The sequence below is a fragment of the Triplophysa dalaica genome, chromosome 21, assembly GCF_015846415.1.
Source record: "Triplophysa dalaica isolate WHDGS20190420 chromosome 21, ASM1584641v1, whole genome shotgun sequence".
NCBI classification, from domain to species: domain Eukaryota; kingdom Metazoa; phylum Chordata; class Actinopteri; order Cypriniformes; family Nemacheilidae; genus Triplophysa; species Triplophysa dalaica.
The window spans coordinates 19,570,152-19,593,679 of record NC_079562.1 but is presented as its reverse complement, the minus strand read 5'-3'; the positions used below and the strand labels follow the sequence as shown (position 1 = coordinate 19,593,679).

Below are 23,528 nucleotides of genomic sequence, written 5' to 3'. Positions count from 1 at the left end.
AAGACACTTTACTCCATGTTGCTCCAGGGGGATTGTCCCTGTAATAAGTGCACTGTAAGTCGCTTTGGATAAAAGCGTCTGCTAAATGACAAAATGTAAATGTAAAAATGTAAATGTAATCAAGCAGGAAAAGAACAATTCTTAACTTTCTTATTCAACTAAACTGTTTAAGTAGGCAACACTGTGTTGTTCTGGCACAGAATATATATGTGTGTTGAAGAAACTGCCAAACAGCAGCAGTATCATTTAAGTAACTATATATTTATAAAGACAAAAAGGTTCATTGTAAAGTTATTTAGTGGAGATGTATTTTTTGTTTTGTATCATCTATCATATTGAACACATTGTTATAGTTTTGTTGTTCATGTTCAATTTTTTTTACTCATACTGTATTTACTAGATGTGACCATTTGTTTGCTAGTAATATCTCGTAAAGTACATTAAATCACAATATTTTGCAGAATGATCTACAACTGATGAATTTTTAAAACACGCTAGTGTGTGTTAAAATAAATACATAAATAAAAATAAACAAATGCATTCAGTAATCAAGCAGGAGCAGACAAATTCTACACTTTCTTATCCAACTACAAACTGTTTAAGTATGCGACACTGTGATGAGGGAACACCTCCTGAATTAAATTAGACAAGGAAAGTTTAGTAAGGACTGAATATGCATTGTTGTAACACAGATGATATTAGACCATGAACCACATGTTCAGTTCATGTTCAGTTCATTTTTATTCAGTTCAGTTTTCAGATCGTTTTTTTTCCCAATACAGATCGGACATTAAGTCACGTGACCCCCACCTTCACTCAACCCATATCAATTTGCATAAAGGGTCAACCGGCCTACATAGTGTAACAATCCACATAAACTGAAGACAAACATGATCCAACACCAGTGTATAGTGAAGCTGATTTACTTTAGACACGGGGTAAAGACAAACATCCACAGGAAACAGATAATATCCTGGAGTACACAAAACATCCATAGCACATAAACTAGGAGGTCAGTGGAAGTAAAACAGGGTAGAATACAACTAGACCTGACAATGACTGGTGGTGCAAGTGGGGGTTAAATGCCATGTGGGTAATTCAGTGCAGGTGTGACTGATGGGATACAGGTTTGACTGATCAGTGTAGATGAGTGACTGCACAGAGTCCTGGGAAGTGTAGTGTACCTGAAAGTCCGGGGATAAAGTGTGAGGATATATATGAGGAGAAGCTGGTGCCGGGGGCGTGGCCGAGGCCGGTCTTGCGGGTGTTATACATAGGATCCTATAGCCTTGGCCCTCCATTTGGAACAGAAGGACAGTTATGCCAGGCTTCTTCTCATAGATTTGAGCTCTAGATTTACCACAATCATTCCAACCAGACTGGTGACAAAATTACACTATATGATCTGTGGCTTCCACACCTTACCTGCCTCTGGATAAAGGATTTCCTCAGTAATTGCTTACAGAGAGTCAAAGTAGGGCCCCTTCTTTCCTCAGCCTTAACACCAGCTCCCCTCAGGGATATGTGGTGAGTCACTTACTGTATAATCTCCACACATACAACTGCACCCCCACCCATCTCATTCAGCACATTATCTGTTGGAACCCTCTGAAAGGCGGTACAGGAAAATCAAAGCTATAACAAACAGACAAATCCCAGTGCTGCTGCATTAATAAATGAAGCATGGCATGCCTCTTTCTGTGCAATAGTCCACCTAGTCTGAGTTAAACTTTGCTATCTCTGCACTGGGGTGTGTATAATTACCTCAACTGTGATGTGTAGGGCATGTGAAGTGTAGTGTTAAAGCAGGGGTTCCCAAACTTTTCAGACCACGACCCCCAATATTAGACTGCTGACGACCCGCGACCCCCCCCATCCTCCCCCTCCTTTCTCCTCTTTGTGTTTTTCCTCCGACAGCTTGTAAGGATTTGCGGTTTGGTTACATAGTGACAGAGCTAAAACGAAAAAGAACACAATCAGGCTATTTTATTAACAAATTATGGACAAAAACAAATACATCCCATAACTGCGAAATGCTTAAAGACAGAATACTAACAAGCTGCCTGTAACACGCATACAACAATAACTTTGTATTCAGAAAAAAACGCCTAATGTGATGGATGGGCGCTGTGCGCAGAGCAAAGCAGATCGCCACCCGCAGATCATATTCCACGTTAAGCCGTGAACTGTGTTTATTCTTAATGTAAGTCAGCGCGGATAATGTTTTTTCGCATAAATATGTTGAGCCAAATTGCATGAGTACATCCAACGCGGCTTTCGACAACTGTGGATATTCCAGCGCGACAGAAACCCAGAACTCATCCAGCGACTTGCTGTCAAATGTCGTCCTCAGGATTCGATCGGATGAAAGTTCTATCAGCGCATCTTCCATATCTGACGGCAGATTATTTTCCGTGGTTACATTAAATGGTGACCTTATCTAGTCATATTGGTCGGGAAGTTTTATTTCCAGTTTATTTTAATTATCCTAAATTTATACTCGCATCATTACTACCTTTTTTAACATATACAATTTTTTTTTTTAATTAAGTTTCTGTAAATCATCTCGCGACCCCCCGCCCCCCACTACGCGAACCACTGTGTTAAAGGATATTTATTATTTGTACACAGACGGTTATGTACATATACGCAGGGCTGTTTTATTATTTATCTTGGGTAACCTGGAAACAGGGAAATGTGTTTCTCTTGCTTGTGCACATAGAATAAATGTCTTAGAGGATGCATTTGTTTCTTTTTCTGCACTTTAGAGGATTGCACATCATTCTAATTGTACTTTTGTGTATACATGACAATAAATGATTCTGATTCTGAAAATCAACCATTTGTCATCATTTAATCACCCTCGGGTTGTTTCAAACCTGTTTACGTTTCTTTCAGATGCGATTTCTTTAAGACTGCAAGGGAAGCTCAGCTTCCCCTATAATTGTCAAAAAATGAACGGTCAAATATATGTACTATTATGTTAACATTTTATTGACTAAAAATGCGCTAAACATGTTCATCTCGAACGAAAACAATTTCGTTCAGAATCAGCTACTTAGGTCGGCTGACTCGATTTCCTTCTCATTCATTCCCGTAGCGTACAGTGCATTACTCTGTCGAAGCCCAGCGTCCATTGACTTCAATGGGGCTGCTTTAAACAGTTTTTTTCAGTGCTTAGAAACAAGACGGTCATTGGATAATACTGCGATTATGTCCCGCCCACGGACGCTCAGCGTCTCTGTGATGAATGGAGGAGTGGGCTGGCCCGGACTCTGAGCGTCTGCCGTGATGATTGGAGGGTCTGTCATCTCTTTTTATCCACTTTTATGTCCTAAAACGCTCGTTTTTTGGGGTCGACAGTTTATAAAAACGTATTTCTTGTTTTTTTTAGCTTGTTTGCTATACACATTGTCACATATCAGCTTTTAGACATTTTTTTTTTTTTTGTTATAAATCATAAATGACAAGGAGGCGGCAGCTTCTCGCAATGCAAAGAGACGGTTGGTGTGGGCGTGGTCTTCAGATTATGACGCGTATCACTCTGTGTCTCCATTTCCAACTCAGTCCCATCGCGGATTTTGCATGTGTAGTCGAAAGACAAACTGCTGCAACCTTCATCGTATATTTCACACAATTTCACACCACATTCATTGTTTCAGTTTAACATAATTCCCACATTTCGTCCCGTTGAGTTAAATATGTATATATATATATATATTAGATCGTTTGTTCATTAATTCATATAGTCTGAACTAGCCAGCTAGCAAACTGCACATGATGGCAGACAGTGCTAATATTGTCGACCTGATTTTGGCAAAGCCATTAGAAAGTCTTCCTTACGAGGAGAAACTTAGAATTAAACAGCAGGGCAGATCAACACCTAAGATTGATTTAGTGCAAAACATAGGGAAAAGTAACAGGTCTTTTCAGCTCTCCTGGTATGACAATGTTAGCTGGCTGACTGGATGTGCTGTGAAAAAGAAAATGTACTGCTGGCCATGTCTCTTGATGAAACCATCTCATGGATGTGTTGTTTGGTCAAAATTGGGGTTTGGAGATCTGTCAAACTTTGACAGGGCATATAAAAGGCATGAAAATAGCAATGAACATGTGAGTGCATGTGCAAGATTAAGTTGCATGGGCAGGATCAGGGTTGAGCATGCAATCAATGAAGGTGCTCGCATTCAAGTGGCTAAACATAATGAAACTGTTAAACAAAACAGGGCCTTCCTAAACCGCCTTATTGATGTGACATCCTTGCTTGGCCGGCAGGAGCTGTCATTTAGGGGACATGATGAGAGTAGTGAATCATCCAACAAGGGGAATTACAGAGAGTTCACAGAAACATTAGCTAAATATGACTCTGTCCTGTCCACACAATTCGAGTCCTCAACTGTGTTTTCTGGTATGTCACACACTATTCAAAATGACTTGATCTCTGCTCTTGCAGCCACCATTTCTGAGATCAGAGATGAAATTCAGGATGCTGTCTTTTTTGGATGGCAGGTGGATGAAACCACTGATATATCCTGCCGTGCCCAACTCTCTGTCATTCTTCGCTATGTGGATAGTGCAGGTAAATTTCAGGAGAGCTTCATTGGATTTTTTGATGTTTCTGGGGGGCGAGATGCTCAGTCCGTTTTTGATGTTTTAAATGAGAACATGCAGGGCTACAATTTTAAGGATAAGCTTGTGGCACAGACCTATGATGGGGCTGCTGTCAGGGCTTCAGGTCTCAATGGTCTGCAGGCCAAAGTGAAAGCAATAGCCCCCAGTGCAATGTTTGTGCATCGCTATGCAGACAGACTGAATCTGGTGCTGTCACAGGGGCAAAATGCTTGCCTGAGTGCAGAATTATTTTTGCATCACTCTCTGGGTTTGCCACATTTTTCTCAAAATCCACAAAGAGGACGTCTTTTCTGGAGTCTGCAGGCTGCTCAAGGTTGCCCAGAAACGCTCCTACTCGATGGAATTTCACATCACAATTATGATGGCCTCCTGCAGACATTTGATAACATCATTGCAGATACGACAATGGATGATGATACACTGGATTGTGCCAAAGGCTTCGTGAGGAAACTGGAGGATTTTGAGTTTGTGTTCATGTTGTACACATATGAACAAATCTTCTCTCAGACTGATGTGGTCTTTGATATTGTCCAGCAGAGAGCGATGGATGTTCTTTACTGCAAGAAAAGAATTGAGTCTCTTCTTGCATTTGTCAAAGAGAAGAGGTCAGAGGGGGCTTTCCAAGCTGTTTATGCCAAAGCAGCAGATCTCACATCAGACCCAAGAGATGAGCCCATGAGAAAGCGCCGTCTGACCCAATTGCAGGATCCCCAAGAGCGCTACAGAAATCCGTACATCCTTGATAACATCTTGGAGCAGATTCCTCGACGTTTTTCAAATTTGGAACGTATGCTTTTCTTAGAATTAGTCAATCCAGGGAAATTTGATGACATGAGACAAGCATTTCCAGAGGAGGCCTTCCAAAGTGTCCTGAAAAGTTATAGCCATCACTTTGATTCAGGGAGACTGAGGTCTGAACTATAAGTCCTATATTCAGATCAGGACTTGCAGAGTAACAGGGGAAAGCTGTGTGATTACTTGGTGTTCCTTAAAGACATGGAGTTGGACAGTGCAATGCCTCAGCCAAGGCCGTTTAAGCAGCCTAGCTCTGCTTGCCATTGAGAGGACACTGGTCAAGTCACTGGAAAAGACGCCAGTTGGTACGACAGGGTTACAGAGCATTTTCTTGAAAAGGAACGTAGGGCAGAATTTACATATAAATAAATGGACAATTTCTATGATTTAGGCCGAAAATTAGCTTCCTCTCTTTAAAAGATCAGCAGCCGCCACTGGTTTCTTTGTTTTAATAAACGCAGAGAAAGATATTTGTAAGAATGTTCGCAATTTTCAGTTCTGGGACATCATCCACTACCAAAGTAGAAATATAATTATTATTATGTTAAACACAAAATGAGATTTTGTTAAGTAAATGATTATATTTTTCGGGTGAACTGTCATGCTTTAGAACAGAAGTATTTTTCATTTTTAGTTCATGTAGCTAATGCATTAACTTATTGTTTACAAATAGCGAGTGTTACCAATTACATGAGTGCCATGAATAGGTTTGCTCGATAAGCTTGTTAAATGTTTCATGCTAACACCTTAACACACCACACGTGACAATCCAAGTAAAAATGAAGACTTTTTGATTTTTAGGAAACAAGGATTGTTTGGAAGTTGTACTTGAACATAAAGCATCAAGTATCCTGGAAGGAAATCCCTTTACACCGTTACACTGCGCATTGTGAGTGAAGCCCGCCTGCTTCACTTCAGAACACATACTCTTCCTTCTTCATCTTTCATGAACCATCTCCTGTGTCTTTATCTACAGAATAAATGGCCATGATGGTGCGGCTGAACTCCTGGTTGAAACATTGGGAACCCAGATTATGAAACTAAGAGATTACAAAGGAAGGTGAGTTTTTACCGCAATTAAATAAAGATCAGAGCACAAAACAGAGAAAAATATCTTTCCATATCTTTGTTCCATTCAGGTTTTATTTCGTTGACGTGTTTTTGTCCACAGGACTCCACTGCATGCAGCAGCTCATGCAGGAGGTGTTGCAGCGCTGCAGTTTGCATTGACCTGCGGTGCAGATGTAAACTCAGTTGATCACGAAGGACGCTCTCCATTAATGGTGGCTGCTAAAAATGGGCATACTTCTGCTGTTGGTTTGTAGTTTGACATCACACTCTGTTATCGTATAAGACAAAGCAGTATGCATTACTACATGCATGTAAGCATATTGGAAGCAATTGTTTAGTTTAGAACGAATATGTAATTTGGCAGTGCAGTTTATAAAATGGCAAATGTATTTCTGTATTTAAATATACATTTAAATGTATGCATTTGGCAGACGCTTTTATCCAAAGCGTTTTACATTGAATTATCCTATACATATATACTACATATATACGAACCCACAACCTTGCGTTGTAAACACAATGTTCATACCACTGAGCTACAGGAAATGTACACTTTCAATATCATCTGTGCAACATGATGTGCAAATTGGAAATTAAAGTGGACAATGAAACACCTGGTTTTAGACCACAATCCTTTATTAGTATGGTTTAGGGCCAATGCAGCATCAGTTTGTCTTGGGAATGACAGAGACAAGTTCTGCACAGGGACCAGCAGGTTTTTGAGCCATTCCTCTTGCAGAACAGTTGCCAGGTCTCTATGTGATGGAGGAGGAGGAAAACATTTCCTGACTCACTCCTCCAAAACACCCCAAAGTGACTCCATAATATTCAAATCTGGCGACTGTAGGCCATGGGAGATGTTCAACTTTACGTTCATGTTCATCAAACCAGTTTCGTAACCAGTCTTGCTGTGTGTATTTGAGCATTATATTCCTGATACATGTCACCATCTTCAGGGCACAATGTTTGAATCACTGGATGCACAAAGGATCTTCCAGAATGGTTCGTCAGTCCTTGGCGGTGACATGCACATCTAGCACTAGTATTAGGCCTAGGAAATGCCCAGCAGGTAATTGGGCCCAGCAGATCTACCCCCATGATTCACTCTGGGCATGCAACAGTCCCAGTGGTAAGCTTGTTTGGGGTTTCTCCACACCCTGGATGTTGGAAAAACAGTGAAGGTGGACTCATCAGAGAATGATACGTTTCACATTGTCCACAGCCCAAGATTTCCGCTGCGGGCACCATTGATACTGCAAATGACCAAAGGTTTAGCTATAGTTGCCCGGCCATTTATATTGCCCCTGTTGAACCCCCGAAGAACAGTATGGTGGTAGCAGGAAAGTTCATGTGTTGGTAGTCACTTCTATTGAATGTGCCAGCATCTTGTCTCCTCTTTTAAACTCTGATTATGTCCCAATTATGTGCAATATGTTTTGTACATCTGTGCTATTGCTCTGCTAATTCAACCTTTACACTCTGCCCTTACTGGTGAAATGTGCAATGAGTGACGATTGGGCACCAGGCTGCGTAAATATAGCCATTAAACCTTGTTTTCATTTCATTGTCCAACTTTGATTAGGGATGGTCAATCCTATATTTTGGATCGGGGTCGATACGGACCCCTATCAAACTGACGGGACCGATCTGATTCTGTGCGTTTGCCGCAGATGTTACTCATAAAGCTTTCAAAAGGAACTAACTATTATGAAGCCACCTAACTATTAGAGTGGACAGTTTCCGATATCTTGAGGTTCACATCTCACAAAACCTGTCATTGTAATGTCACAGTAGCGTCTTTTACACCTCAGGACTTAAATCTGCCCTCTCAGGTGCTCACGACCTTTTACACTGGCACCATTGAGAGTATCTTGACAGGGAACAGAATAGCCTGGTTCAGCGTTCCATCCGAACTGAACTTCGTGACCTGCACACCATCTACACTTAGACGGTGCTCGAGCAAGGCCAGGAAGATAGTGAAAGACCTCAATCATCCCAACAATGGATTGTTCTCTCTATTGTGGTGAGGAAAGCGTTTCCGCTCCTTGAAGGCAAATACATAGAGAATGAGGAGGAGCTTCTTCCCTCATGCTCTCCGGGCCCTCAACCAGAACTCTCCTAGAAACACACACTCACAACACGACTGTTTTTGCACACACATACACTGAAAAAAATGATACTTTAAACTTACTTAATAAAATTATGGACAGTGGTTCCACAAAACCCAATTGGTTTTTATTAACATTAAAGGGTTGTTTTCAATTTATGCTAAATTCTTGTGTTGCTGCAACACAATTGAATGATGTTTCATTAATTTAAAATGGTGATGTTAAACAAAATCAGCATAACTGCTTCCCCTTAACTTAAGATGGTTACGTTTTCTGAACATGTGTTTATTTTATAAGAACTCATCAAATATTTTTTGTTTGTCCAACGTAAGAATATTTAATTCAAACAACTCATTTAAATTATGGACAGTGGTTCCATCCAATTCCTTTAAGTAACTTTAATACATTGGTTTCTATTTCAAGTTACATCACATAGAAAAGTATGCTTTACTGCACAGATTGTTACAAACTATACATAGCATTCATCTTATTTATAAAAGAATTTCAGACACCAGTTCTTGAATCAAGCAATGTTTATTACACTTAAATTACAGATACCCTTAAGGATAATTGTAATATTCAGTGACAAATGAGATGCAATGATCAACTTGCAGCTTGCAAATTTGCTTTTAAGTAGTTGGACAATTACAATGGAACAACATTACAAATGTCTAACATTTACTAACAAACAAAATGCACCAACACCATTCAGGTGGCTTGCAAAGTTATTTCAAGAACACCAATTAATTACAATTGAACATTGTAATAGCATTACAAAATTGTAATGTTTACAGACAAATCAAGATGCACTCCGCACCATTCGGGGAGATAGCACAGCACTTGTAAAGCTTTTTCAAACTTTGGACAATTGAATGTAGATTCACTAAAAACATTACAAAACTTATGTTTACTGCAAATAAGATGCACTTATTCGCAGAATTTTTTTTCAGGAACTGTGGGATAGTTACAGTTAAACTTACTTTAATAACATTGGAAACCTTAACATTTACCGACAAATTAGATGCACTCAGCACCATTCGGGGAGATAGCACACCACTTGTAAAGCTTTTTCAAACTTTGGACAATTGAATGTAAATTCACCAAAAACATTACAGATTTTTTTTTTCCAGGAACTGTGGGATAGTTACAGTTAAACTTACTTTAATAACATTAGAAACCTTAACATTTACCGACAAATTAGATGCACTCAGCACCATTTAAGTACAATTTTTAACCACTTTTAATAAACCTAATTAAACAATTGTACTGCCATTTTCTGAAACATGGCACTTACATCTGAAAAATTACATTGTTTACTCAATAAGATCTGAGAATAGCTTGGTCTTCAGGGTCTGAACTTTTTGAGATAGTTTCTTCCCATCTAGCTCCAGAAACAACTTCTGCAGTACTTCAAAGGTGTACCTGAGTTCAGGAGGTAAATTAAAAAAAAGCTAAATTAAACGCACCTGTTGCTAACATGTGAAGAAATCCATCAATTTTGAAACGTACAAATCCTACACTTTACATCACTGCTGCTTAAAACACTAAAATGATCCGAAATTGAAGAACAAGTTTAATACGGTTTAAACACAAAAGAAAATGCTTAATGCACCTCGTGACGAATTTGAAACGAACAAATCCTACACTTTACATCACTTCCACATAACACACTAAAACTTAACTTACCCAAATATAGAACACGTTCATTGCCGATTAAACAAGATGGAAAACCCAAGTAAAAACCCACCTCGTTCCATCATGAAAAGCAATAGATGAATTGTGACACAAACAAACTTACATTTGAACGCTAACGTCACTGCGGCATAAAAATTACACAAAGTTAAACAACAAGTTCAATACCTCCTTAAACAGACGGAAAAGAAGTTTAACGCACCTCGTGCTACCGCGTGAAATAATCATCATCAAACACAATCCTGGACTACCACATAACATATAATTGTCACAACATGTTTTAAGATTGACTGAGGAAGAAAACAATCTTAAGATTTCTTACCGGATACTTTGCAAGATCTCATGCACCCGCCGTCTTCTCGAGATTCGCGCCGTCTTCATGAGAGTCGTTAGAAAACGTCACATCCGGTTGATTTGAATAGCAAAATTAAACTAATTACGTTAGTTTAAAGAATGGTAGTTAAGTAAAACGGAGAGTAGAACAACTTGATTTAGTATAACACAATACAATTATGTTTTGTCTTGAAACGAAATATGTTTGTGTTATTGTAACTCAAATTATTTGGGTAAAATGAACACTGCCACAAAACCCTTTTTTTGAGTGTATGCATACATTGTTCAAATTGTATAATACAGATATATATATATATACACACAGTATATTGCACAGTACCAGCACTTTATATAGATAGTTTAACCCCCTCCCTTACACTATTTATATTTTGTTTATATATAGTTTAACCTTCCTTCCTTTCCTATCTCCTTTCTACTCTAGTCAAAAAAGCGTTTCACTGCACGTCGTACTATGTATGGTTTTGTATGTGACAAATAAACATTGAACTTGTACTTGAACTAAAACTAGAACCTTCAAAGTTTTCATGCACTATATTTCAACTCTTTCTTATGTCATTGGATAGCTTTATGTGAGAAACAAACCAATTAAATGATAACATAATTAAGTCAATGGAACCTCTGCTGGTGTGGTGGTCTTTTTGTTCTAAATGTTAGGATCATGGGGAGCAGTGTTTCCCCTAGGTTTACAGCTTTGGGGGGGGGGGGGTTGGTTGGGGAAAATTGACGAGAAATCATTTCCTTTTCATTCTTTATGTGCTATCTATCTATCTATCTATCTATCTATCTATCTAGTCACATACATTGATTGTCTGGGAGGGTAATGCTTTGTAAAATTTATTTATTTTTATATATAAATATAAATAAATGTCTTTAAATCTTTTTAAAATTGACTTTGGCAAATAACCTTTGTTAAATATATAGAAGTATTTGTTAATATTAATGGCCCAGAGCTTAAAAAAGTAAAGAACTAAAAAAAGATTTATAAATACTAACGAATATATTGCTCATTCATTGTTCGTTAATGTTAGTTAATACCTTTATATGATAAACTAATTTTAAATAGGCTTTTTTTGTGAGACGGTTTAATTTCTATGATGCATTTATTGGAGAATAATCCTGTCAGACGCGGACGCTGTTCTGAACGTCATCACGTGCGCTGTTCTGAACGTCATCACGTGACATTCCCATACAACACGGAGCCATCTGCATAGCGTATTAAATATCTCTTGTCTTATTTAATCAGCAGATTTACAATGTCCTGACTAAAAACATTTTAAACACACATATGTAAATAGTAAGCGGCATGTAATTCATTAATATACATTTTAACCGCCATCCGGTGATGAATGGACTTTTGATGCTTGTCAGGGGCAGGATGCGCAACACTTAGACTTGGAGCAGGAGAGCTACTCCGGCTGCTACTCGCAGTGGAGTGAGTTTTGCCATCTTCAGTTCCCTGTGAGCGCTTAAAAAACGCAAATATTTTCATTTGGTTTTCATCTGATTGAAGCGACATATTTCCCGCCGCGCGCTCTCTGTCCGCTAATGTTTGTTTGTGTGTGAGCGCGTGTGCGCACTCATTGGGATAATTGTAAACGCGCAAACACAGACAGAAAAGACATGCCATCGTGGAAATAAGATAAATAACATATTACTTAAGGGTTATTTAGTTTGTTTAACAAAATAACAAATTGTAATCTGGCGCTATAAAGAAAATCAAATCAAATTTACTTGACGTCCAAGGGTGGCGGGGCGAGCCGTTAGGAGGGCGGGGCGCCCCCCTTATATAATGGTAGGGGAAACACTGGGGAGCAAAGATCTCCGTGAGTTCAGAAAGAGAAGGGGCTTTTAAATTGAGATTTTAACACAAGCAGACACTACCAAAAGGATAATTTAAATGATATTTTTTAAACAGGTTTCATTAGGGATTTCTTTTTCATTTTATATATTATTTTTATATATAATATTTTATTACAACACTTTTGTAGCACTTTGAGATTTTCCTTAAAATGTAAAGTGCTTTATAAATAAAATGTATTATTATTATTATTATTATATCGCCCCTCCCTTGTACAGGGTCATTGCATAAGGGCGGAGACAGCTAGGCCTGTTACGTGCATTTAGTTGATGTGCTGAAAATAGATTTCATGTGCATGTACGGCTGCAGAACTAATAAAAGTGTTAAATCATGTTATAGAAATATTACATTTCACATGCAGTTGCACATACAGTGTGATGTAAGTTTAAAAACGACTATACATTGCCATATTGGACATTCGTCTAAACTGAAAACAGCTCGCAGTGTGCCTCTGTACATTACATTTTGCGGATAATGTATTGTATCAATTTACAAATCCTTCATTCGCAACAGACAGTATTTCCAATCTCCTGTTTTTCAGATGTGTTGCTTCATCAGGCCAGAGCGGACTTTTCGGTGCTGGACATGAACAGGAACACAGCCCTGCATCTCGCCTGTAGAGGAGTAATGTGGCCATTGTCGTATCCTATTTCACGACATGTTCTGTGCTCTGTATTTCCATTTCTAATGCATTTTCATGTGTTGAATTCAACAGGGTCATGAAATGTGTGCTCTTCTCCTCCTGGCTGATATAGACGGCCCCTCGCTTATCAACACAGCTAATGGTGCACTACAAACGTGAGCATTCAGATGATCAGTAGACCATTGCTTCCTTGCCTTTACATGGCAAGAAACGTCTTAGAACCAATCAAAAATTACAATTATGTGCGCTCTCATTTTGAGTATTTAGAAGATTTAGAAGAACAACATTTCGATTTATATTCCTGACGTTATCTAACGTGAAAATAGTGATTGACTGTGCAGGAATTTGTATGATGGGAATCACGGAAAACCCCCACCCCATCCCCAAAGCTAACGGCAGAATGTTGATTGTACAAATGTATTAAAATTTGGAAAAAATCGAATTGCCATGAGACGGCTTGAGAACCACTCATGTCAACAAGTGCGTTCGTAATTCATTTTGTGTGATTGTTGGGTTGTTTTCACAGTGAAGGTTTGTCTTTCTCCACACCTCTAGGCCGCTGCATATAGCAGCAAGAAATGGTCTCGTCACTGTGGTTGAGGTGCTGCTGACACGAGGTGCAACAGTTCTGGCAAAAGATGAGGATGGTGAGTTTTTGGCCAATATGCGACAGACATGCACTGTATATATTGCAGCAATCATGTAGAGGATATGTTTGTGTGTTCTTAGGTTGTACTCCGGCTTTGGCATGCGCTCCAAATAAAGACGTGGCAGACTGCCTGGCTCTCATCGTTTCCACCATGAAGTTTTTTTTTCAGCCAAGCTCTACGCTGACACCAGCTTCAATCTGATGAAGTTCTGCGGCATGGTCACATCCTATCAGTCGCTGTCCACCAGAAACCTGTGTGTGCTGGATTTTAGAGAAACTGCATGTTTCACTGGTTGATAGTTACAGTTCATACAGAACCATAAAGTATCATATATGATCATATCCAATGGTCTCAAGCTCAGAGTTTCCAATAATGCCATGAAACAATGTTGTACAGCACTAATCTCCCACTGTATAACAATACTGTTAAACCGGTTTTTAGTCCAATGAAGTCAGACTGAGCATTGAAGCACAACGACAGTAAGATTATATAATAAATTCTGCATGTTTCATGTTTCAACGCGGTGTCTCCAGCCTGCTGTTCTTTCCGTTCATCACTGTACCTGCCTTGTGCTTGATCTAAAGCGTTTTGGTACAGGCTCAGTCATTTCTGATGAAGAGCGAATATTCTAGGAGACAGATCCATGTTTAACACGTAAGCATGCTAGTTATGTTAATTATAATTGTATGTTGTTTAATAACATACATTTGAATTGTTCTTGTAGAAAGTGTGACTTTGATAACAATATTAGATGTGTGCGCTTTCTCAATTTCAATGCAAGTGTGCTTTATTGGCATGACAAAATGTACATTCGTATTGCCAAAGCATTTGCAGCTGGGCTGCATACAAATAGTGTATGTATACAAACAGCACTTTCTATCTTATCTGTTAAAACCACAGGTTACTGCTCATTTTGTTAACCTGCTCAGATTTATTTAGTCTAATCTTAGCTGACAAATGAAATGGACATTACATTGTAAAACATTACAATAGAAAATGTTAGAACAGGTATGTTGATGGGTAAACTTCAACTTCAAGACTGTACAGAGTAATACAAACAATACGTATGGGGGCGGTTTCCTGGACAGAGGTTAGATTAAGCCAGGTCTAGGCATTTGTAAAAACGATTAAATGTCCTACTTTAACCAACATGCCTTACAAAAATCATTGGCTGTGTGTGTTTTGAGACAAAACAATGGGACTCATGTATTTAAAGATGTGCAAGCTGTTTTCCGTTCGGACAGAACAATATTTCTTTAGACTAGGATTTAAGGTCTTAAGCCTCATATGGGAAACAACCCCAAAGTGTGTTTACTTTAACATGAGCCAAATATGACTGCGTAAGAAAATAATGTTGCTATTCTTATTCATTTAAATCATCTTTTGACTGTACGCCGTGTCTCCTTCCCATTGCTTACAATGGTACTTCCTCCCACACCAGGACTTGATGTCGACCTGTTTCCATTTCCACTATTTGCTCGCCCACCAGCTGGTTTGTTTGTGCTTTGAGAATTTACCCCATTTCCATTTGGAGTGTCGTTTCCTTAGAAATGTAAAAATGTTGCTCATGTTATAACAAAATAATCAAATCGACAACCTACAGTGAACATGTTTGTCAAATGATTAGAACCCAGATTTGTTTTATAATTTAAATGAAATGCTAGTGCTTCAATGGGGAAATGTTGGCTATTAATACCTGCAGAAGCAGTAACACTGCTGTTCATGTTGCCCTGGTCATTCAATCCCTGATGAGTAAGAAGGACAAAATTTACTCCTATGACCGTAATACAATTTTGTATACAAAAAATAAAACACCAAAACTTACTGTTTTATTCATCTGGGCCAAATATTCTGAATTTGGTTCACTGAAGTTTGGCACCTCAGAGTACACCATGCAGAACCTTTAACATTTTAAAGAAAAAAAATGTTGTATTTTCATGCATATGGATATTTTTCAAGTTATAAATGCAACAATAAAATACAATAATTTTCAAAACAATATTTCAATTCTTTTTAAATTAAAGTAGCATTGCAGAAAAATGGCAAAAGATATGTGGTAACCTTTTTAAGGTATAACATTTAAAAGCATCGTTAACTTACTCTCCAATCTTCTGCAGCTCACCTCCCCTTCCAGTGTACAGTGTCAAACAGCCTTTAAAAACTGATGCGTAACTTAACAAAAAAATACAAGCATTTCAACATGAACAGCTGTAGCATTGTATCTCACACTCAGTGTGCATTGATTATTGTACACTGAATCAAGTAAGTGGCAGGTCACGTCAGTCAGGCTTGCATCGGCCAATAACATCAGGTGCACCTAATCAATGTCAAGCAACAGTTGGCTGGTTCCACCGATGATTCCTTCTCCCCTGACCCAGGCTCCAAACTGATGCTTTTGCGTTACATGTCAGTGCCCATCGTTGGATGTTTACCACTCAGTTCATTACAATAGAAGGACACACCGTCCAACTTTATTATGGTATATGATCGGGACGTTGTAGTCAGGAAACAGAGCTGCGGCAGTCACGTGACCTATTCTGTTTACACCTCCATCCTGGCAGGCAGTGACATCCGGGAGCGAATATGAAATGAATGGCGCTAGCATGAGTTTCAAGGTAACAGAGTTCACTGCGCACTTTAACTCAAAAGACACAGACCTGTGCATTGCAAAATTTAATAGATGAAGCATAACAGATCCCTATAATGCTCCCGGAATGCTTTTAACACGTATCAATAAAGAAACTGTTGGCTTTCCTGACCTGCAGGATCCTAATATCCACAACTACCACATCAACTTTTCATCATCCTACGCCGGAGAATCTTTAAAAACCTGGAGTGGTAAGAATGGATGTGAATTTTGTAATGGATATTTAACTCCTGAGTCTGTCGGCTTTAGCTTGCCTTGTTAACTGTGTTGTTAGCAAGCGTAATCGACACTAGCTGTCCTTGTTTGTAGCAGGCATAGCTATATCACTGATCTTGCAAGTTTAACATTCGCAAAAAACTAAGTGACCCTCCATTGAAGCCATAGGTAGTGGTCAGACACAGTAGGGTTGTGTTAGGGCCCCACTGCGATTGCACAGCGGAACTAGGCGTGTGCTTCTCTCATGCGTCTTGTTTAAGATTTGGCAGCATAACGACGGAGAGGAAGAGATAGTGTTCGCTGTGACATGTGTTGTTTAGCACGTTTTATTGTAGTTAACCATTTAATCATCTATCCGGGATTCTGGATCCTTAGGAATTTGATCAAATGATTTGTCCATTGTTTTCCCCTGCATGTTCCGGTATCCTGGTGCATAGCAGCTGTCCATCATGTTAAAAAAGTATGATTTGTAAAGTCTAAACAGCCATGTTTTAAATGATTGTTTGACCACTGTCAATACCAATGCTACAGCCGCTCTAGTGCTCTCCTGATAGCCTTCCAAAATGGCCGAGTTCAGATTGTGTGACGTCAACCTCCGGAGCTCCATTGTTGGATAAAGTCATTATTTTTGTTTGTGCACAAAAAATATTCTCGTCACTTTATACAGTTAAGGCTGAACCACTGGATTCACATAGACTATTTCAACGACATCTTTCCTAACTTACAGTTGTGCTGTAGTCTATGGAGGAGAAAGAAAGCTCCTAGAGGTGTAAGTAAGCAACTTTAGGGTGAGTCATGACAGAATTTTCATATTTTGGCCCGTATATTTGATCAGTTCTTTATAGGAACAGTTCAAACAGCTCAAATTTTGTCCTCTTTTGCTCATTGTCCACCTGTTACAAACCTGTATCAACACAATACAATGTCAATATAATCTAAGAGAATATGCTTCCATTGTGTATCTCTCACCCTTTGGTAAGTCTGATGATGTCACCAGCTTGAATAAGTCCTCCAACCTCATCCCAAACTGATATACTGATGCTGCCTGTCTTGTCAGCCACTTTGCATGTGCGCACTTCATGACCGTCTTTAGTCTTTGTCACTCGACCTTAATTAAGATGATATAAGACAACATCAAAACTAGGGCTGCCTCAATATCATATTTTCAAAATACGGTTATCATGGCCAGAATAATTCACAAAAACGATATTCTTGCAAAATTAATGACATCTATTTTAAAATGATAATTAATAAACAATATATTAATCTTTGATTTTTTTCTTCTCTTTACTACAAATGAGTTACACTCAAATTACCAGTGTGTATTGAGACCGAGAGAGTTTCTACCAATTTAAAGACCAAAAATTCTGTCATCATTTTCTCTCCCCCAGAGTTTACATTTACATTTAGCAGACGCTTTTATCCAAAGCGACTTACAAATGAGGTAAACAATGGCAGCAATTTGAACAATTTGGAGTTGTTCCAAATCTGTATAAAAGTCTTTGTTCTGACACAGAGAAAGATATTTGAAAGAATGCTTATAACCAAAAAGATCTTGCCCCCCATTGAGTACCATAGTAGGAAAGATTACCCAACCTTTCCTTTGTTCTGTTGAACACAAAAGAAGACATTTTGAAGAATCTAGGTCAAGCAAACAGTTCTCGGCAAGGCCGGACTTACCATTGGCCTTGACTGGGCACCATCCCAGGGTCCCCGCCTGCTCTCGTTCACTTGATTTGTTTAGTTATATGCCAGTCATTTTATTTTTCATTTAAACTGTGTTCATTGGACTAGCATGATTCAATATCACTGCATTGTGTAAGGAATGATGTTGTTGAATTTGCTAAACTTTCCGTCAGTCATGTTGGCATTTCCTGATTGGAAATGTTTGGATTCCATCCATCATGTTTACCTCAGTGAAACCTGTGTCTCTTCATTGCACCAAGATGATGTTGTAATGGCTGCAATCGCTATCGCAGTGCAGCGCTAAAAAGAAAACAAAAAACTGAGAGACAAGAACGCGAAAGAAAAGCATTTAGTCAAATGGAATGATTATTTTCCCATGGCACCACACCATGATCTTTAGGCAGAGAATCCAGAGCATACCGGCCAACACTCTCGTTTTCACACACATCTCCCGCCCCCTTCACGTTTAGTTATTTTTGCCCTATTTCAGTTACTACTCTTTTGAAAATCCCGGACACACGGGAACCGGTGCGGGTTCACGGGATGGCATTTGCCCTCACAGGCTGGCGCCCTTTGGTAGGCAAATATAACAGTAGGCAAAGTGTAGTAGTGAGGATTGCGCGAAAAACTTTCTCGTCAACCCACTAAAAGTCTGAACAAATTCCACTCCGCGTTATCCATTTAACCCTCGCTCCTCACAGTCTGTGTCCGTCAGATCGTTTCATCGACAGGTAGATGAAGTACAGTCTACAAGCTGTTTTTTTTTGTTACATTTTCTTTGCTTCTACAAAAAACGTGATATGAAAACTGTTGTTTTCTGCAGACAACTCTGAATAAAATCTGGTAATATAGAGTTTATTTCTAATATTTCCCGTTTTGTGACCATAAGCGGTTCTTGTAAATAATATGCAAACACTGTTAAAACCATCCATGTAAATAAAAACATTCTGCTAACTAATCAACAAAGTTAAAACAACCGAACTACAGGACGCGCGAAGGGAAAAACTGCTTGTGCTTTTTCAAATTGCGTTTATATACAAGTTATTTCATGTCTGACATAGAGATCTCTGGCAAAATTGAAATGCTAAATTAAGATGATACCTTGCAGATATACTATTCATGGATTCATGGCCCTGTGAGCTGCATTTAACAAATCTCTTTGACATGAAAATTATGTTAAAACGATGTACAGGTGCTGGTCATATAATTAGAATTAAATTCCATTTAAAAGGTGAAACTTGTATAAAGTATACATTCATTCCACACAGACTGATATATTTCAAGTGTTTATTTCTTTTAATTTTGATGATTATAACTGCCAACTAATGAAAACCCCACACTCAGTATCTCAGAAAATTAGAATATTGTGAAAGTTCAATATTGAAGACACTTGGTGCCACACTCGAATCCGCTGATTAACTCAAAACACCTGCAAAGGCCTTAAAATGGTCTCTCAGTCTAGTTCTGTAGGCTACACAATCATGGGGAAGACTGCTGACTGGACAGTTGTCCAAAAGACGACCATTGACACCTCGCACAAGGAAGCAAGACACAAAAGGTCATTGCAAAAGAGGCTGGCTGCTCACAGAGCTCTGTGCCCACAGAGTCCCAAATAAGTATTGAGCGCTGTACATGCTCATACTTTTGCTAATGCTAATACTGAAGTTACACTTGGTATTTAATGCTAAACTTACATCACATGTCAGCAGTTTAGAAGTTTAGCTGCATTCAGTGGCCCTGTTGGACGTTGTTGGGTGGGTGTTTGTGGGGGGGGCTCGTTGGTTGTGGGGATTCATTTGCTGGGGCTGTGTGGGTCCGATATGGCCTTGTTTTGTGGTCGATGTCGGACAACAAAGGAATAAAGTTACAACATGCCATTACTATTTTCGCTGGTTGTTCCTCTGTTTGCTGGTGTCGATCGTGGAGTGGGACCGGGTTGAACCTGCACGGTTTTCGGTGAGTGGGATTTTCTGGGTTGCAGATGGTGGGCTCTCCCTCTTCCTCGTGGATATTTGCTCGGTGGTTTTTGGTCGGGGTCACGGAGTGCAGCTATGACACGTCAGAGGGGATCTGGCCCTCCCAGTTGAGCCTGGTTTCTCCAGAGGTTTTTTTCTCCATTAATCAATCATTGGAGTTTGGGTTCCTCACCACAGCAGGGCAGTGTTGGCTTGCTCACCGGGAGACTGCATTTATTTATTTATTTATTTATGAATTAGATATTATTTATTAGAATGTTCTATAAACACCATGCACTGTGCTGTGTTTTACCTTTTCTGTTTTTCCTGTTTGCCCCTGTAAAGCTGCTTTGGAACAATGCACATTGTGAACAGCGCTATATAAATAAACTTGAATTGAATTGAATTGAACTTTTCATGTTCATACTTTTCAGTTGGCCAAGATATCTAAAAATCCTTTCTTTGTATTGGTCTTAAGTAATATTCTAATTTTCTGAGATACTGAATTTGGGGATTTCATTAGTTGTCAGTTATAATCATCAAAATTAAAGGAAATTAACACTTGACATATATCAGTCTGTGTGGAATGAATGTATACATTATACAAGTTTCACTTTTTGAATGGAATTAGGGAGATGAATCAACTTTTTGATGATATTCTAATTATCTGACAAGCACCTGTTTAAGAGAGCAGTGCCCTTTTCATTTTTTTTTTTTTAGGCATTTGGCACACGCTTAAAAGCGACTTACATTGCTTTATCCTATACATTTTTTTTACATAGGCATTTGCAATCCCCTGGGATCGAACCCACGCGTTGTTAACGCAATGCTCTTACCACTGAGCTACAGGAACGCTATTCGCCCTGCACAACCTCCGTTAAACTAGACTTTACAAAACTATGGACCCATTATTCTGAAACTATTCAAGTTTCATCTCATTATTATGGATATAATTTTAAAGTGCATTTCAAACTCATAGATCTGTCTTATGCTTAACTGATGGAATTGCAATATAAGACTAACATATTTTTAACACTTTACCACGTTTCATTTGTTAACATTAGTTAAGCATTAGATTACATGTCAGCATTTGTTAATCTTCATTTTCAGTATTTACTTATATTTTTAAAAACATTGAACATGCACCACGAACTAACATGAACAATTGTATTTGTTATTAACTAACAATAAACAAGATTAATAAATGCTAAAAACTGTATAGCTCTTTGTTGGTTTCATGTAATGCAGGGGTTCCTACATTTTAGATCTGAGATATAATCTCTCAAGATCCTCCACAAATAAAGGCAAAAAACACACATTTGTACCTTTTTAGTAGTTTTCTTAATATGAATCGATAAGTTTAACTGTATTTTAATGCTGATATTATTGTTGATTGGATTTTTCATTTAAGTGTGTTTGAAATATAAACGCACCACTTGTGGCTCCCACTGTCAAAACAAGCATTATAAACGTGTAAACCAATGAACAAGTGTCATTGTTAGTCAAAACCTTTACTAATGCTAACAAATACATGATTTGAAATAGTAGGGGGGCCCCGAAAACAACTCAATCCCAGGGGTAGCCATCCCCCTAAGTCCGGCCCTGGCTTCTGGCACTTTTTAATACAATTGTAATTTTTCCTACTACGTGAGTCAATGGGGGGCAAGATCTGTTCTGTTTGGTTATAAGCATTCTTCCAAATATCTTTCTCTGTGTACATCAGAACAAAGACATTTATACAGATTTGGAACACCTCGAAGGAGAGTAAATGATGACAGAATGTTCATTTTTGGATGAAGTATCCCACTTAGCTCTTAAAGCAAAAGTTTTAACAAGTTCTGAATTATGTATGATGTTATCATATGGGTAAAAGGAACAATTGTACCCTTAATATCAGAGTTATTGGCAGTACCGGTATATTGTGACACACCCCTAATTGAAATTGTCATTCAGTGCACCTCAGAATTACTAATGCTTTTCTGTGAAACTTTTTGAAATTGATAACCAAACTTCATGCTAAGAAAACAGTAAAAAACAATAAACTAGGATTACACAACAATTCAAGTAGAAGAACAACGTTTAAATGATCCCACAAGTTGAGTCACACATTTCGCTACACTGTAATTGTTGAGCTTCATACTTGCTTATAACATCTACTAAATTATGAATTGTATGCTATGGGTTCTATTGAATATGTTGTTGGGATAGCCAACCTGTTTCCAGCACAATGAAATTGATATTGAGATTCTTGAGTCCGGGTTTAATGTCCTTCACATATGTCTCCGAGCTCATGATCAGCGCGTTTCTGAACAGATCCTGCAAACAACACGTTAGTACAACTATTTACATTTCAATAACACCACTAGAAGTACGCACATTGTCTCAGCAAATAAGCTTCAAGTTCACATGCACGCGTGAATCTGACGGCTATCAAACCTTTACAAACGCATAAAAGAGCTGCAAATACTTACCGGTTAGCATTGAGCATTGACGGCTGCATTGACTCGTGGTTTTCTCTTCGAGAAGTCACAAAATGCTCCTCCGCTCATCTGTGTGAATAACTCAATGTTCACTCTTGCTGCTGTGAATTAAAGCTGACAGCTGTCAATCATCTTACGCGGTGTGGACGCTTAACCACCCTTCACAGCGCTTGATGAAATGTTTGCTAAACGTGATGGTGTGACGTTACGTGCGTCATGACGTTCTTGATTATCTACTGCACGTATTCGATCTGTACGACATACGCATAAACTGACATACCATGATGCATAGATATCTAGATGCCGCATTAGCATCTGTTTCTATGGGCCGCTATACGAAGGTCGTCCGCCATATTTGAACGGTGCGAGCCGGTCTGTGATGCCAAGTCTTTGGTTTTCCTATGGAAAGGGTTACTTTTTAACTGTTGCTGCGGGTTGTTTTTTCTGCAGGTTAGGAGTGTGGAAGAATTTATTTAGCGGTTAATCTTAAAACGATTTTATTTATGAATGTTAAATTCTGATATGTGGACTAGGATCATTTGGCTATTTTGCTAGCGATGAATTAATTTGTTTCACGGATCTGGCAACCCTAAGGAAGCCGAACTGTTAACGCTCAAGCTGACTGTGCGTATGCAAACATAATTATACGCGATGATTGTGAAAACGTATTAAAGGTTAAGTAAACTCAAACATTGTATTTGCTAGAGTAACACATGACAACAACTAAAGGGGGTTAACACA

General features: G+C 38.7%; 2 protein-coding genes across 3 annotated transcripts in view; one reads left to right on the top strand and one right to left on the bottom strand.

The window, feature by feature from the left end:
• The window catches only part of LOC130410597 (serine/threonine-protein phosphatase 6 regulatory ankyrin repeat subunit C-like), a 109,909-nt gene extending 95,432 nt beyond the window's left edge, over positions 1-14,477 (top strand). The window contains exons 22-28 of the mRNA XM_056735361.1: positions 6,229-6,316; positions 6,404-6,487; positions 6,599-6,744; positions 13,052-13,134; positions 13,226-13,308; positions 13,709-13,800; positions 13,883-14,477. Of these exons, the coding sequence (XP_056591339.1) occupies positions 6,229-6,316; positions 6,404-6,487; positions 6,599-6,744; positions 13,052-13,134; positions 13,226-13,308; positions 13,709-13,800; positions 13,883-14,004 (698 nt within the window). The 3' untranslated portion in view covers positions 14,005-14,477. The remainder of the gene's footprint in view (positions 1-6,228; positions 6,317-6,403; positions 6,488-6,598; positions 6,745-13,051; positions 13,135-13,225; positions 13,309-13,708; positions 13,801-13,882) is intronic.
• Positions 14,478-14,564: 87 nt separating this feature from the next.
• nabp2 (nucleic acid binding protein 2) lies at positions 14,565-23,079 on the bottom strand. Of its 2 annotated transcripts, XM_056735363.1 has the most exons (7): positions 22,779-23,079; positions 22,521-22,623; positions 17,636-17,774; positions 15,904-15,975; positions 15,629-15,704; positions 15,500-15,548; positions 14,565-15,346 (listed from the first exon to the last, which is right to left on the bottom strand). In XM_056735363.1, the coding sequence occupies exons 2-7, from the start codon at positions 22,597-22,599 to the stop codon at positions 15,180-15,182; spliced, it is 582 nt and encodes a 193-aa protein (XP_056591341.1). In that variant the 5' UTR covers positions 22,600-22,623; positions 22,779-23,079; the 3' UTR covers positions 14,565-15,179. The 2 variants fall into 2 exon arrangements, with proteins under 2 accessions (XP_056591341.1, XP_056591342.1); XM_056735364.1 differs by lacking the exon at positions 15,904-15,975 and having other exon boundaries at positions 22,779-23,069.
• Positions 23,080-23,528: the final 449 nt, after the last annotated feature.